The sequence below is a fragment of the Sparus aurata genome, chromosome 16 (genome assembly GCF_900880675.1).
Source record: "Sparus aurata chromosome 16, fSpaAur1.1, whole genome shotgun sequence".
Classification (NCBI taxonomy): Eukaryota; Metazoa; Chordata; class Actinopteri; order Spariformes; family Sparidae; genus Sparus; species Sparus aurata.
The window spans coordinates 119,326-136,099 of NC_044202.1; the positions used below are offsets into that span (position 1 = coordinate 119,326).

At 44.1% G+C, this 16,774-nt stretch overlaps 1 protein-coding gene across 2 annotated transcripts; it reads left to right on the top strand.

The window, feature by feature from the left end:
- Positions 1-151: 151 nt before the first annotated feature.
- traf3 (TNF receptor-associated factor 3) lies at positions 152-14,810 on the top strand. 2 transcript variants are annotated; one of them, XM_030443837.1, is made up of 14 exons: positions 152-466; positions 6,013-6,163; positions 6,258-6,423; positions 7,258-7,309; positions 7,394-7,498; positions 7,613-7,777; positions 7,903-7,983; positions 8,082-8,156; positions 8,352-8,444; positions 8,520-8,660; positions 8,974-9,151; positions 13,251-13,594; positions 13,757-13,996; positions 14,085-14,810. In XM_030443837.1, the coding sequence occupies exons 2-14, from the start codon at positions 6,016-6,018 to the stop codon at positions 14,118-14,120; spliced, it is 1,824 nt and encodes a 607-aa protein (XP_030299697.1). In that variant the 5' UTR covers positions 152-466; positions 6,013-6,015; the 3' UTR covers positions 14,121-14,810. The 2 variants fall into 2 exon arrangements, with proteins under 2 accessions (XP_030299697.1, XP_030299698.1); XM_030443838.1 differs by having other exon boundaries at positions 153-466; positions 13,805-13,996.
- Positions 14,811-16,774: the final 1,964 nt, after the last annotated feature.

The following is a 16,774-nucleotide window of genomic DNA, read 5'->3' on the forward strand; positions in this document are numbered from 1 at the left end:
CACACACACACACACACACACACACACACACACACACACACACACACACAGATGGTGGCCGGCGGTCTCCAGTACACAGCGCCCCCTGGTGGCCGGCGGTCTCCAGTACACAGCGCCCCCTGGTGGCCGGCGGTCTCCAGTACACAGCGCCCCCTGGTGGCCGGCGGTCTCCCCGGGCAGCTGGGGGATTTCCTGGGCGGAAGCAGCGGAGGGGGTTTCCAGTGTGATCAGCCCAGTCCTCCCCGTTGGATCTGTGAACTGGATCCCAGTGACTTCTCTCTCTCACACAGGACCGACAGAACCCGGACAGCCCGCAGAACCCTGAACCTGAACCCGGACCATGAGGAGTCCGCCTGAGGCCTGGAGGCTCCGCGGCACCGGCGGGTTGACGGTTTGAATCCCAGAGACAGTCCGGCGAGCCGAGGAGCTGCTGAGCTGAGCAGTGGGCCCCGAGCAGGAGATTCATGTGAGTCCACAGAGGGTAGAACCTCAACAGAACCAGAACAGAACCTGTGAAGAACCTGACAGGAGCTGGGGGGACATGGTAGCACTGCTAGCTTCTGTAACGGAGAGAAACACAACAGATGCTACAGCTAGCTGTGTGTGTGTGTGTGTGTGTGTGTGTGTGTGTGTGTGTGTTTAAACTACAATGATCTTTATTGAACAAACAGCAGAGAAACAAGAAGCTAAAGAAGCTAACAGTTAGCATGAGCAGTCAGTGTGTTTACATCAGCTCAGAGAGTCAAACAGCCAGAGGAAGAAATAACCATTCAATAATCAATAACCCATCAGCCAATAATCAATCAATCCATAAAGAATAGATCAGTGAACTGTGATGAGATACTCAGACCTGAGTAATCAAACCCAGAGTGACAGAATGAGTAATTCTGTATTAAATGAGTTTTTATTTTAGGTTTAAAGTTTATTTGATGATCGGGAGACTGAACACAGTCAGAATATATATGATCAGTATATATGGATCAATATATATGTAGTGTGTATGTTGAGTGTTACAGGAGACTGAATATCGATCTACTCTCATTGATATTAATATTATTAGTTAAAGTAAAGTGAACAGGTGCTGTGACTCTGAGTTCATAAGTTCTGTGAAGATGTTTGATTGGACAGACGTGTGATCAGTTTATTGATCTGTATCAGTTTCCCTCTCAGTCTCTCTGTTCAGTGTTTCTCACAATTGTTGCTGTTTGTCTTAATTTAACAGTTTGTTGTCTGTTTGTGTCACCTGACTGTTTCTGCTGTTTCCACGCTGATCAAGTCCAAATCCTGCCCTCTCTGTTCTTGACCTGTGACCTCCTGCACGTTAACAGGACACTGGTCTGATGTATCATTCGTTCATAATGATCTAAACTATTATTATCGATTTGCTCGGTGAGCTAACGCGCTGTGTCACTTATCATTGTACTTTTCGGTTCAGTACCGGAGGTTTCACCTTTAAAGTGAAACTCTCGCCAAAAAGCAACCAAGGCTTTATTTGTGATTGTATATGAGTCAAACCTTCATGTAAAAGCATATTTATGACGAAAGAGGCACTTTTAAGATTTACCATAGTTTCGTTTTTGGGCAAGCTAATTTTCAAAGGAGTGCAGAGGCACTTTTACGCTAGCATAAAAATCGCTACTTTTAACAGAGTTCAAATTATTTTCACAGAGTTTACTAAAAAATAGGTTTTTGGACAACTTACATTAGCAGTAGCATCTCCAGCGCGCTGCCGTCATGGCAGACAAAAAGTGTTGATCCCAGAGTGCGACCTGACAGGAAGGCTTGAGGAGCAGTCCACCATTACTCTGCTGCACTCGGGGATCGACACTTTTTGTCTGCCATAATGCCAGCTAGCGGAACATGCTACTGCTAACATGAGTTGTTCAAAAACCTTCTTTTTAGTAAACTCTGTGTACACAAACAATGTTCTCAATGCTCGTGTTCATGTGTAGAGACCCTGGTGATGCTACCAGCAAAGTTTCATGTTGTGTCGAGACTTCTTACTGTTTTAAAAATAGAGATTTTGATGCTAGCATAAAAGTGCCCGTAGCACTCCCACTGAAAATTAGCTTGCCCCGAAAGCGAAACTACGGTAGATCTTAAAAGTGCCTCTTCCATCGTAAAATATGCTTTTAGATGAATGGTTTGACTCATATTCAATCGCAAATAAAGCCTCTTTGGCGCCTTTTTGGCGAGACTTTCACTTTAATCGTGTCCCCAGTAACCTCCACAGGAAGTTGAAGTCCTTCTCTTCAGGTTCCTCCCACTGGACCTTATTTTGGACAGAAGGGTCTGGTTGTTCACGCTGAGAGACAAATAAAGTTTGGAACTGTTTGCATAGTACCGTGAATAACACTCATGATGTTTATCAAATCTTAAGTAATGACTTCACTTCAGAAAAATCACTGTTTGTGGTTAATAAAGTTCAATATCTTCTAGTTTTGTGTTAAAGCGCTCAGTGTATGACTTTGTCTCACTCAACTCAAACATGGCCGCAAACTTCTGTGAGCCGCTGATATTCAGGGCGACTCTACGAGGCTCAGAGAGCATTGAACCCAACAGCGCCACTTACTGACTGTGTCTCTTTATAATCACTTATCTTTCCTGAGACTCTCTTCAGTTTAAAACTGATCTTTTCCTGACACAGTTCAAAACATATCCAAACTTTATGTATTCCCTCGCTGTTAACGGCTGGATATATAGATCCCATGGTGGTTTTGAACCTCGATTCAGATAAAACCTTCGCCTCTTCCAGTCTGCACAGAAAAAGAAGAAGCAGACAAAGAAGTGAAGACGATGACTTCCTTTGTGGTGTTTAAGTCGTCACTGAACCAGTGACGGAGGATCTCTGACTGCGAGCTCGAGCCTCAACGTCGTCTTATTTGGTCTCTCGGCAGGTTGACTAGAGAGACTCTCGAGTCGGAGATACTGTCCGTCCTGTCCTCGCCTGTCTTCACAGACAGGTTTTAGGGGTGGAACAGTTCATCAAAAAAATCTGTCCCGTTCGGTACGCTTGTCACCGTTCGGGGCGCGTGTGTACCATTCGGTTCATAGGCACAAGCAACTTGTTTTTCTCATTTACTAACGAGGCGAAGCGTGTACACTCCAGAGCAGCAGGTGGCGGCACTGAGCTGGATGCCAACCGCCAGTAAACAAGAAGAAGAGGCTGGCAAGCCTCGATGCCGGGAACACAGCCGACTCGCCGTAGCACTAGCTCGCGAGCCGCGATGTCAGAAACGCCCGCGACTCCAGTCAGAGCAGGATAGCGCAAACAGCCGGCTACGTTCTGAACGAGTAGCAGACGAGTGAGTGAAGTCTCTGGGTTAGACTTCCTCCAGTCAACGTGAAAAGCACATCCCTGTCATAGTACAACAGAAGACATTCTTCCACTTCTGAAATTACATAATGTTACACATGTTCTGCAGGTAGCCGAGGCTACTGTAGGTTTGGTGCATAGATGTAGCATAATAAAATGAAATAAGGTCCATCGATCTTTGCAAAATAAAATAATTTCTATATAAATATTATATATAAATATTAAGTAGTATATTGTAAGTAGGCTATTATCTCTATTTGGGGGGGGGGGCTGTGATTCCGCGGTAATCAAATTATAGCAGTTGTCCACTCACTGTCCCCGCAGCTGCAGTTCAGCTACTTTAACAGCCAACTTCAATACAGTACAATTCATCTCCCTCTTCTTCCGTCTTATCTTTGGGCCTTTTTCCTTTTTCTGTTTCGTGACTGAAACAGGTATGTGTCAAGCGCGCCAAGAGGAACAGACGGATGTTGTTAAAAGAGAATCAATTTTTCAAAATAAAACAACTTTCCGAGTATGATCGTCTATATAACGGAAATAAAATAACGTATTTATTCTTTCTCTGCAGCCCGGTACCAAACGCCCGGTGGTTGGGGACCACTGCTTTAGATGATCAATCTGACATGATCTGCAAGAACCGTCATCTTCTGATGAGTAAAGCCAAGAGCTCCATATGATCCTTGATTAAGTTATAGACTGTTAGTTAATCAATAACTTTTTCTTCAGTCCCGTTGATGAGAGCTCATTGTGGACAAAAATGAACTCCAGATTAGGGCTGGGCGATAAAACAATAACGATATCTATCGCGTTAGACACGTGATCAATATCAATAGAAAATATGTTCGATAGAACGTTTGATAATTTCACTGAACTCCTTTAGAAACAGGTGATCTGCGAGTGGCGAAACACAGTGCGAGGCCCAGTTGCTGGATGAAAGGTTTATGCACACAACTCTGTTTACTTTCAATCAAAACGAAACTTAACAATTTCAGACACAGATCGTAGAACCTCCATATCTCTACGCATTAGTGCAGCTGTGCGCTAATGCGTAGGGATATGGAGGTTCTACGATTGAGAAAATGTAGTGCCGAAAGTGCCAACAGACCGACTATAGATTTGTACTTTATATGACCCCACTTCAAAAAACTATCCCATTAACATATTGTCAAGCAAAAAAAATTAATAATTATCGATATCGACTGATATGAAACACTTATATATCGCCCAGCCCTACTCCAGATCTTCTTCTCGTATTCATAAACCGCTCCAACAGTTCAGCTGACTGAGTCACACAGCATTATGGGTGAATGATTGATCAAGAAAATGACAAGCAGATTAATTTGATGTCTTCACATGTTTTGTTTTCAATACTGTTGGACAACTAATCAAAAAACGGTTTCAGGTCTGGATTTTTCATATCGAACAACAAGATGTGTATTTTCAGCTGTTTATGTAAAATTTGGTATTTTAAGAACATTTAAAAAGGTTTTACGTGATTGATCAAATTTAGCTGCTGAAGATTGAAATAGATTAATTGATTATCTTTTTACTGTGACGTTGTTTCTTCTATGCTTGAATTGTCAATTGTTTGCTGTAGCGTCCTCTGGTGGTCAGACAGTCTCAACATCGTCAATCAGTTTTCAGGCTGTAGTTTCTGTCGTTCTGTTGTGTGTTGGAGGAAAACCCCTTTGCTGATGAAACAGTTTCTGTTTCTGAGAGCTCAGTCATGATTTAAGTCTGCTGCTGCTGTTTATGTTGTTATTCCTTCGTTTGTCTCTTTACAAATTCTGTAGTTATGATGTAAAATGATGTCTATGGAGTCTATAAAGTTTCCTCTGAGTTGTCCTGTTAATCATCTGATTCACATTTATTTATCCACGTCTGACTTTCTGGTATTTTGAAGTCTGGTCAAGAAATCAGAGATTTTCAGTCTATCCTGACCGTGTATGTCTGTGTTAATGATGCAGTCAATGGAAAAACCCCTAGCATCCCCACAGCTGACAGGAAGTGAGGTGTTTCTGTTTAGTGTGTGTGTGTGTGTGTGTGTGTGTGTGTGTGTGTGTGTGTGTGTATTCAACAGCTGATTCTGTGGCATGACTTTGTGTTCCATAAAGAAACTTTGTGCAGCTGCTTTATGTCTTTAGTTTTCTTCAATGATTGTTTCAAGTATTCAACTTTAATTAATTAACAGATTTTATAATAATCATTTGTCAGCTGGATTTGATCACCTGCTTCACTCTGACTCACCTGCAGCATTTCAACTTTAAATAAGCTCCCAACTTTGAAATCATCAATCATCAGTAAAATCATCAAATCTGTCACACTTTATGAAACATCTGTGTGTGTGTGTGTGTGTGTGTGTGTGTGTGTGTGTGCGTGCGCACTGATCACCTGTCCATCTGTCTGACTGAGTCCTTCAGTTCTGACATCGTGTTTCATTGTAGCTTCAGCTGAAGGTTAATTACTGACTGGAAAACAAGTGTTGGCTCAAAGTGTCCAACATGTCACCTGACCGGTGATTCAGTCATAGGCCACGCCCCTCTGTTGGCCTCCACTGAGCATGTGCAGACTGGGGTCAAACCCAGAACCAATCAGACTAGATGTTTGATGTCAATTCCCTTGTAAAGGAACATTCTGTGTATCATGCTTTTGTGTCTGAATTCAGTTTTTAACTTCTCCCCCTCCTCCCCCTTCAGGTCATGTCAGCGGGCAGGAGTGCTGACGGGAGGGAGGTGCAGATTCCCCTCCAGCAGGTGGCGCCCTCCCTGGCCACGCCCCTCTCAGTGGTCCCTCCCTCTCACCGCCCAGCCAATCCCTGGCCTCCAAGTGACTCTGCTGCTTCACAAGGTAAGCAGTCACACTTCAGTTCATCAAACATTCACCAGGTGACCAAACTTTGTCTGTGCTCAGGTGTTCTGAACTCAGGTGTGTCTGTACTTAGGTGTCCCGGCAGGTTTCCTGCCTCTTCACGGAGGATTCAGAGATCACTTTGTAGAGACTCCAGAAGGTAAATACTGCTGCGAGGCCTGCAGGCTGGTCCTGTGTCAGCCCCGCCAGACTGAGTGTGGTCACCGCTTCTGTCAGAGCTGCATCAGCGACATCCTCAGGTGAGACACACACAGTTGCCCTTTTTAGATGGAAAAGGCGGCACATTTGCTCCAAGGCCTGTCTTTCTAAAACAGAGGCGTAATATTCCTCCTTTTCCAAAAGCCCCCTCTGAGGTAGCCGTAAACATGTGACGTGACGTGAAGCACGAAGTTGGGCTTTGAACAGTGACAACGAATTTGTCTTCAAAATAAGAGCTTTACATTGCACCCCATTGGAGTTTAGAACTGGGTTCTTAGCGGGGGGCTTTTAATTTGAAAGTAGCGACCGTTCTTAGCTTGCTGACACAACAACAAGCTAACACAACCAAACAGCTACAGAGACCGAGGAGACGCTAGCATCTCCTGAATCTCAGCGGCTGTCCAGTTGCTCATCTTAATGTCCGCGGATGAAGTGATGGACTGACTGCTGTGATCAGCTGTTTCCTGGTTTTAACAGTGCAGTTTATCGACATCGACGCCTCGGATTTAGATAGCAGACGAGGCGGAAATAAGTGTACCCTCCGAGGCGGAAATTATGCGGACCAAAACAGAACCCCAATTTGCCGGCTTCTCTCTAAAACCGCAGACCTAGCCGCCAAAAGGACGGGCAAATTGGCGGCTTGCTGCCCTGTATAAAAACGGCTAGTTAGAGACAGTCTAGACAGACAGGTAGACAGGAAGTAATTTCCAGGTGTAGAGTGAAAGAATAACATCAGACCCATATATCCCTTTGCCTTTTTCTCATGTCCTGTTTTTAAAGACTTAAATCCCTCTCGTCTGCCAACTGTTTAAAGAGATTCACCTGAAAAGGTTTGAATCAGCATCATAATCTTAATCTCTTCTCTCCTCCTGCAGTCGTCCAAACCCGGTATGTCCAGCTGACAATGAACGTCTGTTCAAAGACAAGGTATGCAGGAAATTACATCACAATAGAGATCAAGTTGTCATTAAAGATTGATTGATTATTGATCGGTTCATGTTTGTGTTTCAGATCTTCAGAGACATTTGCTGCCAGCGGGAGATCATGGCGCTGAAGGTTTACTGTCGCAGTGAAGCTAACGGCTGTCAGGAGCAGATGAGTCTGCAGCAGATACCTGTGAGGAAAACAATGTGTTCATTCAGAATCCTGATCTCTGACTGGCTGTCGGGTGGTCTATATAAATGCTTTATGTTGACACTACCTCACTATCTCTCACTTACCTATATGCAGGACCACCTGAATGTGTGTCCGTTCTTCGAGGTTCCCTGTCCGTTGGGTAAATGTAAAGAGCGAATGATGAGGAAAGAGATTCCAGATCATCTGAGCTGGAAATGTAAACACAGAGAGACGAGCTGCGAGTTCTGCTTGACCAAGATGCCTTTGACTGACCTACAGGTAATTTATGACATCACTGCTGACATCCCTGCTGACCCACCTGCAGGTAGATGAGTTTTAGATGTCTGAGGACTAGTTGTAGAGGTCTAGAGGATGAAGAACATGAAGTTTCTGTCTGTTTTCAGAAACACAAAGAGACGGTGTGTCCAGCATTTCCAGTGTCGTGTCCAAACCACTGCTCCTTCTCCTCTCTGCCACGCAGTGAGGTACTGATCCAGTTTATGTGACGCCATCCAATCAGAGCCATGTGTTTGAGTTTCACAGCAGCAGTGAATATTGATCATACTGATTGTTTTTTTTTCAGCTGTCGAGTCATCAACACGACTGTCCCAAAGCTCAGGTGAGCTGTCAGTTCCACCGATATGGCTGCACCTTCAAGGTAAGTCTTCGTCTTCCTCTACTTCTTCATATGTTTCCTCTTCTGAGTGTTACCATTGTTAAATGGATATGTTGCATACTGTTCATACTGTATACTTTAAATAATGTATATACTGCATATACTGTATTTTATATACATATATATATATCTTTTTATAGTCTATATTCTACAATAACTGAATGTCATGTGATTAAGGGTCTGAATCAGGACATGAGGCAACATGAGTCCACCTTCGCAGCTGAACATTTGAGAATGATGGCAAACAGAAACTCCTCATTAGAAAACAAGGTAAACATAGCAACCATAGCATTAGGTTCAGTGTTTACCTGAGTTTACCTGACTAAACCCTATTTATATCTCCAGGTGGAGGATGTTAAAGGTGAGCTGTTAGAGAGGTATAAGTTGCTTCCTGGTCTCAGCGGCCGTTTGTCTGAGCTGGAGAACCAGAATGATGAGCTGAGAGAGAAGAATCGACAGATGGAGCAGAAACTGGCCACCATGCAGGTAAAACTAATCCTACAAAGCAAGACAATACACTTCTATAACATTTAATAACTGTGTGAGCTTAACGTGTGCTACTGCAGTACTAGATGTGGAGCAGGACTGAACCTTGTACAGTATTGTATGCAGTATGTAGACAATGTGACCCTTTATGTTTTAAAATTGGATGGAAACAATTAGCACTAAAGGTGGGGCGGGGATTTAACACTGACACCAATGATACCAAAGAATGGGGGCACATCCTCATTGGTGTCAGGTATGAAGTGAGTTGTCCCTCTCCTACACCTGGACAGCCATCATCTCTCTCCTTCTACAGAAACTGATGAGCTCTCACTCAGAGAAGCTTCTGGAGGTGGAGCTGGAGCTTCGTTCTCTCCGTCTGCTCCGAGATGAGGTGGAGACCCTGAGAGGAACGCTGGAGAATGTCCGGACACGACTGAATGCTCTGGAACAAGGGGGACGCAGCGGGACTGGATCCACAACACATACTCTGGGTCAGAACACACACTCTGGACTAGTTGCTCAAGTCTGGGGACTAGTTGAAGTGACCAGAAGACAAGTTGTAGAGGTATAGACTAGTGGCAGAGGTCTGGAATAAGCTGAAGAGGTCAAGAGACTAGTTGCTCATGTCCGAGGACGAGTTCCAGATATCAGAGGTGTAGTTGCAGATATTAGGGAATTAGTTGCAGAGGTCTTGATCTAGTTGAAGAGGTCTGGATCTAGTTGAAGAGGTCTGGATCTAGTTGCAGAGGTCTGGATCTAGTTGCAGAGGTCTTGATCTAGTTGAAGAGGTCTGGATCTAGTTGAAGAAGTCTGGATCTAGTTGCAGAGGTCTTGATCTAGTTGAAGAGGTCTGGACTCTAGTTGAAGAGGTCTTGATCTAGTTGAAGAGGTCTGGATCTAGTTGAAGAGGCCTTGATCTAGTTGAAGAGGTCTGGATCTAGTTGCAGAGGTCTTGATCTAGTTGCAGAGGTCTTGATCGAGTTAAAGAGGTCTGGATCTAGTTGCAGAGGTCTTGATCTAGTTGAAGAGATCTGGATCTAGTTGCAGAGGTCTTGATCTAGTTGAAGAGGTCTTGATCTAGTTGAAGAGGTCTTGATCTAGTTGAAGAGGTCTGGAACAAGCTGAAGAGGTCAAGAGACTAGTTGCTCATGTCCGGGGACAAGTTCCAGATATCAGAGATGTAGTTGCAGAGATAAGGGAATTAGTTGCAGAGGTCTTGATCTAGTTGCAGAGGTCTTGATCTAGTTGAAGAGGTCTTGATCTAGTTGAAGAGGTCTGGATCTAGTTGCAGAGGTCTTGATCTAGTTGAAGAGGTCTGGATCTAGTTGCAGGGGTCTTGATCTAGTTGAAGAGGTCTGGATCTAGTTGAAGAGGTCTGGATCTAGTTGCAGAGGTCTGGATCTAGTTGCAGAGGTCTTGATCTAGTTGCAGAGGTCTGGATCTAGTTGCAGAGGTCTGGATCTAGTTGCAGAGGTCTTGATGTAGTTGAAGAGGTCTGGATCTAGTTGCAGAGGTCTGGATCTAGCTGAAGAGGTCTGGATCTAGTTGCAGAGGTCTGGATCTAGTTGCAGAGGTCTGGATCTAGTTGAAGAGGTCTGGATCTAGTTGCAGAGGTCTGGATCTAGTTGCAGAGGTCTTGATCGAGTTGAAGAGGTCTGGATCTAGTTGCAGAGGTCTTGATCTAGTTGAAGAGATCTGGATCTAGTTGCAGAGGTCTGGATCTAGTTGAAGAGGTCTTGATCTAGTTGAAGAGGTCTGGAACAAGCTGAAGAGGTCAAGAGACTAGTTGCTCATGTCCGGGGACAAGTTCCAGATATCAGAGATGTAGTTGCAGAGATTAGGGAATTAGTTGCAGAGGTCTTGATCTAGTTGCAGAGGTCTTGATCTAGTTGAAGAGGTCTTGATCTAGTTGAAGAGGTCTTGATCTAGTTGAAGAGGTCTGGATCTAGTTGCAGAGGTCTTGATCTAGTTGAAGAGGTCTGGATCTAGTTGCAGAGGTCTTGATTTAGTTGAAGAGGTCTAGGTCTAGTTGCAGAGGTCTTGATCTAGTTGCAGAGGTCTTGATCTAGTTGCAGAGGTCTGGATCTAGTTGCAGAGGTCTGGATCTAGTTGCAGAGGTCTTGATTTAGTTGAAGAGGTCTGGGTCTAGTTGCAGAGGTCTGGATCTAGTTGCAGAGGTCTTGATCTAGTTGCAGAGGTCTGGATCTAGTTGCAGAGGTCTGGATCTAGTTGCAGAGGTCTTGATGTAGTTGAAGAGGTCTGGATCTAGTTGCAGAGGTCTGGACCTAGCTGAAGAGGTCTTGATCTAGTTGCAGAGGTCTGGATCTAGTTGCAGAGGTCTGGATCTAGTTGAAGAGGTCTGGATCTAGTTGCAGAGGTCTTGATCTAGTTGCAGAGGTCTTGATGTAGTTGAAGAGGTCTGATCTAGTTGGGGGGTCTAGATCTAGTTGAAGAGGTCTGGATCTAGTTGCAGAGGTCTTGATCTAGTTGCAGAGGTCTGGATCTAGTTGCAGAGGTCTTGATCTAGTTGAAGAGGTCTGATCTAGTTGGGGGGTCTAGATCTAGTTGAAGAGGTCTGGATCTAGTTGCAGAGGTCTGGATCTAGTTGCAGAGGTCTGGATCTAGTTGAAGAGGTCTGGATCTAGTTGCAGAGGTCTTGATCTAGTTGAAGAGGTCTGAATCTAGTTGCAGAGGTCTTGATCTAGTTGCAGAGGTCTTGATGTAGTTGCAGAGGTCTTGATCTAGTTGAAGAGGTCTGGATCTAGTTGCAGAGGTCTGGATCTAGTTGCAGAGGTCTTGATGTAGTTGAAGAGGTCTGGATCTAGTTGCAGAGGTCTTGATCTAGTTGAAGAGGTCTGGATCTAGTTGCAGAGGTCTGGATCTAGTTGCAGAGGTCTTGATGTAGTTGAAGAGGTCTGGATCTAGTTGCAGAGGTCTGGATCTAGTTGCAGAGGTCTTGATGTAGTTGAAGAGGTCTGGATCTAGTTGCAGAGGTCTTGATGTAGTTGAAGAGGTCTGGATCTAGTTGCAGAGGTCAGGACTCCCTTGAAAAAGAGGTTTTTAATCTCAATGGGATTTTCCTGGATGAATAAACGTTAAATAAAATTTAAAAAATGTAGTTGAAGAGGTCTGGATCTAGTTGCAGAGGTCTAGATGTAGTTGAAGAGGTCTGGATCTAGTTGCAGAGGTCTTGATCTAGTTGAAGAGATCTGAATCTCGTTGCAGAGGTCTTGATCTAGTTGCAGAGGTCTTGATCTAGTTGAAGAGGTCTTGATCTAGTTGAAGAGGTCTGGATCTAGTTGCAGAGGTCTTGATCTAGTTGAAGAGGTCTTGATCTAGTTGAAGAGGTCTTGATTTAGTTGAAGAGGTCTTGATTTAGTTGAAGAGGTCTGGATCTAGTTGCAGAGGTCTTGATGTAGTTTAGGGCTGAACGATATATCGTTATCGTATCTATATCTAGATATGAACATTCAAGATGTTCATATCGAAAAAGCAACAATATAACGATATTACCCCGCTCGCCCTGCACGTACAGCTCTGGCAGTCACAACAAACATCCTTTTTACAATTGCCCTTGAATGCACCGCTAAGGCCAGCCAACCACAAACCTTATTTCATGCTTGCTGTGGATCAACAGCTGAAGCCAACCAATGACAAACATACGAGGGCGGGAGTGAGGGAGACGGAGACTGAGACGCACACACAACTTGGCGACTTTCTAGCTAGTTTAGCGACTTTTCAGACCCTCTACGCGACGTTATTTCTAAAAAGCGACCAGCAACAAATTTATCGACTTATTCAGATCATCAGGGGAAAGGCGAGAAATATATTATATTGTAATTCTCCTGCTGCTCAGAGTCATCACAGTCTGCGGCTCCCCTGCAGCAGCGCCGGCTCTCTGTCCTCTCACCTGGCTGCAGGCGGCAGGTGTGTGTGTGTGTGTGTGTGTGTGTGTGTGTGTGTGTATGGGGGGGGGCTGGCTGGGGCAGCAGGAGCGGATGCTGCGGCCGCTCCCTCTGTGGATTTGAGACCGTATAGCTGCCGTCTACTCTGTTTTGATCCGTTAATTCTCTGACTTCTTAGTCTTTCTAAATTCCACTGGTACTTTACCAGCGATAACCTGAAGCTGCTGAGTCTCGATCTTCACTCTCACTCTTTCTCTCCAGATTAGGATGTCATCGTTCATCTTGTAAAAATGCACATAGTTCGTTTGATCTTCTCCCTCCCTTTACTGTTGTTACTTCAAATATATTTGTCTCTGTAGTGAGTTTGTGATTATTTAGTTAAGATTTCTCTATCAACCATTTGTATATGGCTTAAAATAATCTCTTTATTTTTCTGAAAAATGCTTGGTTTTCACCGAACCCGTAGTCATATCGTATCGTATCGATATCGAGATATCTGGCATTGTTATCGAGATATGAAAGTTTGTCCATATCATTCAGCCCTAATGTAGTTGACGAGGTCTGGATCTAGTTGCAGAGGTCAGGGGCAAGATACGGAGTTCAGGGGACTAGTTGCAGAGATCAGTTACCAGTTGCAGAGGTGAGGTACCAGAACAGGGACTAATGAATTTCCTCCTTTCCACAGCTTCCCTGGAGACTCAGCTGAATCGCCATGACGACATGTTGAGTGTCCACGACATCCGATTGGCTGACATGGACCTGCGTTTCCAGGTACTGGAGACGGCGAGCTACAATGGGACTCTGATCTGGAAGATTCGTGATTACAAGAGACGGAAACAAGAAGCAGTAGCAGCAAAGACACTGTCGCTGTATTCGCAGCCATTTTACACCGGGTACTTCGGGTACAAGATGTGTGCCCGTGTCTACCTAAACGGAGACGGGATGGGCAAAGGGACACACCTGTCGCTGTTCTTTGTGGTGATGAGGGGCGAGTACGACGCCCTGCTACCTTGGCCCTTTAAACAGAAGGTACCAACAAGTTACTGACTACTAAACCATCAGGTTACTGACTACTGAATCTACTGGTTACTACACGGCTCTGTCCTGGTTAGCTCTGGTCACTCAGGACAGATGGTGATAGCAAGTCTGAACAGCCTCTGAAGCTGATGGGCCTGTCTGTCTCTTTGTCAGGTGACCGTGATGCTGATGGACCTGTCTGACTCTCTGTCTCTCTGTCAGGTGACCCTGATGCTGATGGACCAGGGTCCGTCCAGGAAACACCTGGCCGATGCCTTTAAACCCGACCCGAACAGCAGCAGTTTCAGACGTCCTGCAGCAGAGATGAACATCGCTTCTGGCTGTCCTCTATTTGTGTCTCAGAGCGTCCTGGAGACGGGCAGCTACATCAAAGATGACACCATCTTCATCAAGGTGAGACACACCTGCTGGGCTCAGCTGACTAGTTACAGACGTCTGTTTAAAAACTAATCAATATGTGGTTCAATTGGTCAATCTGTAGGTTACGGTGGATACCTCTGACCTCCTCGACCCATGACGTTGTGACTCGCTTGCCTGAGATCAGCTCAACCGTCCACACCCAACAGAGCGAAGGGTGATGGGAAGGATCAGGACGCTTTTCTTTCTGAGAGCGATACAGACAGAGAAGAAGAAGAGACAGACAGGAAGCAGCCAATCAGAGTGAACTTTACAGAGACCGAAGGGCAGGTCCTCTTTTGACTGGCTAATGGACTACAGAACTGTGTGTGTGTGTGTGTGTGTGTGTGTGTGTGTGTGTGTGGGTGGGTGGGTGGGTGTGTTTTTGTGAATGGATCAGTGTTACCATGACATCACCATGGTGATATCACTCAGAGCCAACATGGCTGCCGCAGCGAGAACATTGTTGCTGCTCATTACTGATGCCGTGCATCAAGCTTTACTTCCTGTTTTTTTCCTGTTTACCAAGGCATGCTGGGAAATCCATGGCAGCCACAGAGGAGCTCAGAAAATCTGTAAAGATCAGTAGAAACCAGCAGGACCCAGTAGTAACTATATACAGGAGATTCTCCCACAGGACCCAGTACAAACCAGAAGAGACCAGTAGAGTCCAGTCTCAGGTCCAGTGGGTCTGCTGGAGTTCCTCTGTGGCCTCTGAGTTTTTCAGTGTGGATTCATCGACTCATTTGATTCATTTGCACAGTTTGAATGTTTGTTAAAGTGTGAAAATAAAAATACAAAGAAACTCAAAGAATCTGTTTGATTTCATTAGAAAATCTGATCCGATCTGAGTGTTTTGATTGGATGATTGGACTGTTGACAGTTTTTAAAGAATAAGTTCTTTGATGATTTCATGTTTTGTTTTTTGACAAAACAATCACTGATATAAAAACAGGGTGAGATATTGAAGAAGTTTATAAATGTGTCAATCAGATGATTTTTGTGTTTCTAGTTCTTAAAAAGGTCAAAACATCTTTAAAACTGGTCATTTTGAAGGAGAGAGTCATCTGATCTGTGAGTCACTGTTTGTATTGAACAGAAGCTCAGAGTGACGACCCGGCCACAGGATCATCTCAGGACTCTCGTGTTCAATAGAACAGAATAGAATAGAATTACTTTATTGATCCCAGACTGGGTAATTATTTTGTCACAGCAGCAGTGGGTCCACAAAAAAAAGAAAGAAAAAGAAAAACACACTGTACATAACATACATAGAAAGCAAGATATATACAATGTATATAGAAAGTGCAACTATATAAACAATGACAAATCTATACAACTATACAAGAAATAAACAATTCCAATGAATGTGCAATAACAGAACCAACATATACTTATGGATGTGCAATAACAGAAACACAGGTAATATAAAAAGATAAACTCAAAAGAACCTAGAATGATAAAAATGGAGTAAAAGCAGTAGAGAGATCAGAGAGCTCTCTGTCAGGCAGAGGTGAGAGAGCTGTTGTATGAAGTGATGGCTTGTTCTTCATGTAGGAAACAATGGACATTTGGATGAGGCGATCAGGAGGAACAGCTGCTGGATCTCAACCTGAGCTGTGTGTTGTTGATGGACTTCAGTGCTTGTCATTGATTGGTCGAAATTGACAGCAAGGGGGTTGGTTCAGAAGTGTACCTGGTCCCAGGCAAGGAACCCTTAACAAGAAGGAAGGGTCATGACATCACTGAATGTTTGGTGCCAGACTGGTGACAGCTGTATTTAAGTCTACTAGTGCAGTGCCCGTAAGAAAAATGTATTCCTATAGAAAAGTGGGAGGTTAAGCAGCTTTTTCATGGATTGCCAAATGAGGCTGTGTTTGAAGGTGGGACGTCAGGGATATTTAGGTTTGTTGTGAAATCCGATATTCCAGGGTATAATTGGCTGTTTTTGACTATTAAAAACTATTTACTTGGTGTCATTATTTTTTTTAGCACAACCTCACATGTGACTGTAGTTATTTTTTTTATTTTGTGATACTGTATTAACACAATGGACCTAAAATCACAAAAAAAACATAAATTTTGAGTAGAAAAAGTTAGATTTTTTTACTGTGAAAACCACAAATATGTTTACAAACCATTTTGTATTACTCATAATATAAACAACAATTTATATTTGCATTATATGTGCATACATTTTAAAAATGTACAAAGTTACATGTAACTATTTACATTCAAATGCAGGCAATGCTCATTGAGCAGTCTTCTAATTGTTTTGACTCATTAAACAAAAAAACGACTCCACTACACACTAAACACTACATAACACACTAACTACACACTCCAAACACGCTAAATGTCACAAATCTCTCAACTCTCAATATCGCTGTCTCTACACCGACCATCGTTGCCTGTCAATCATCTGCTTACGTCCCTCCCACAACTTCCTGTTCCTCAACAACCAAACTTGCTGCTTGGACACTTTCTTGACAAAATCCCGTTTTTACCGTTTCTTCCTGCACCAGACACAAAGCAAACATGACGACAATGTTTGCGAAAAAGCGTGGCGGACATTATTTACCCTAAGTCCGGTTTTGGACGTGCCGGTGAGTCCGGTCCATCGCCTAGATCGGGAGGTGGGCTGTGTAGCTAGCGGATAGCAGCTAGCGACTAGCGGCTAGCTACACACGAACATCCACAGATCTGATTCCACTTTGTTGTCCGCGCGTCTCCGGATCTCCTCAGACCCGAACAGACTCGATCCGGACTCTTTTA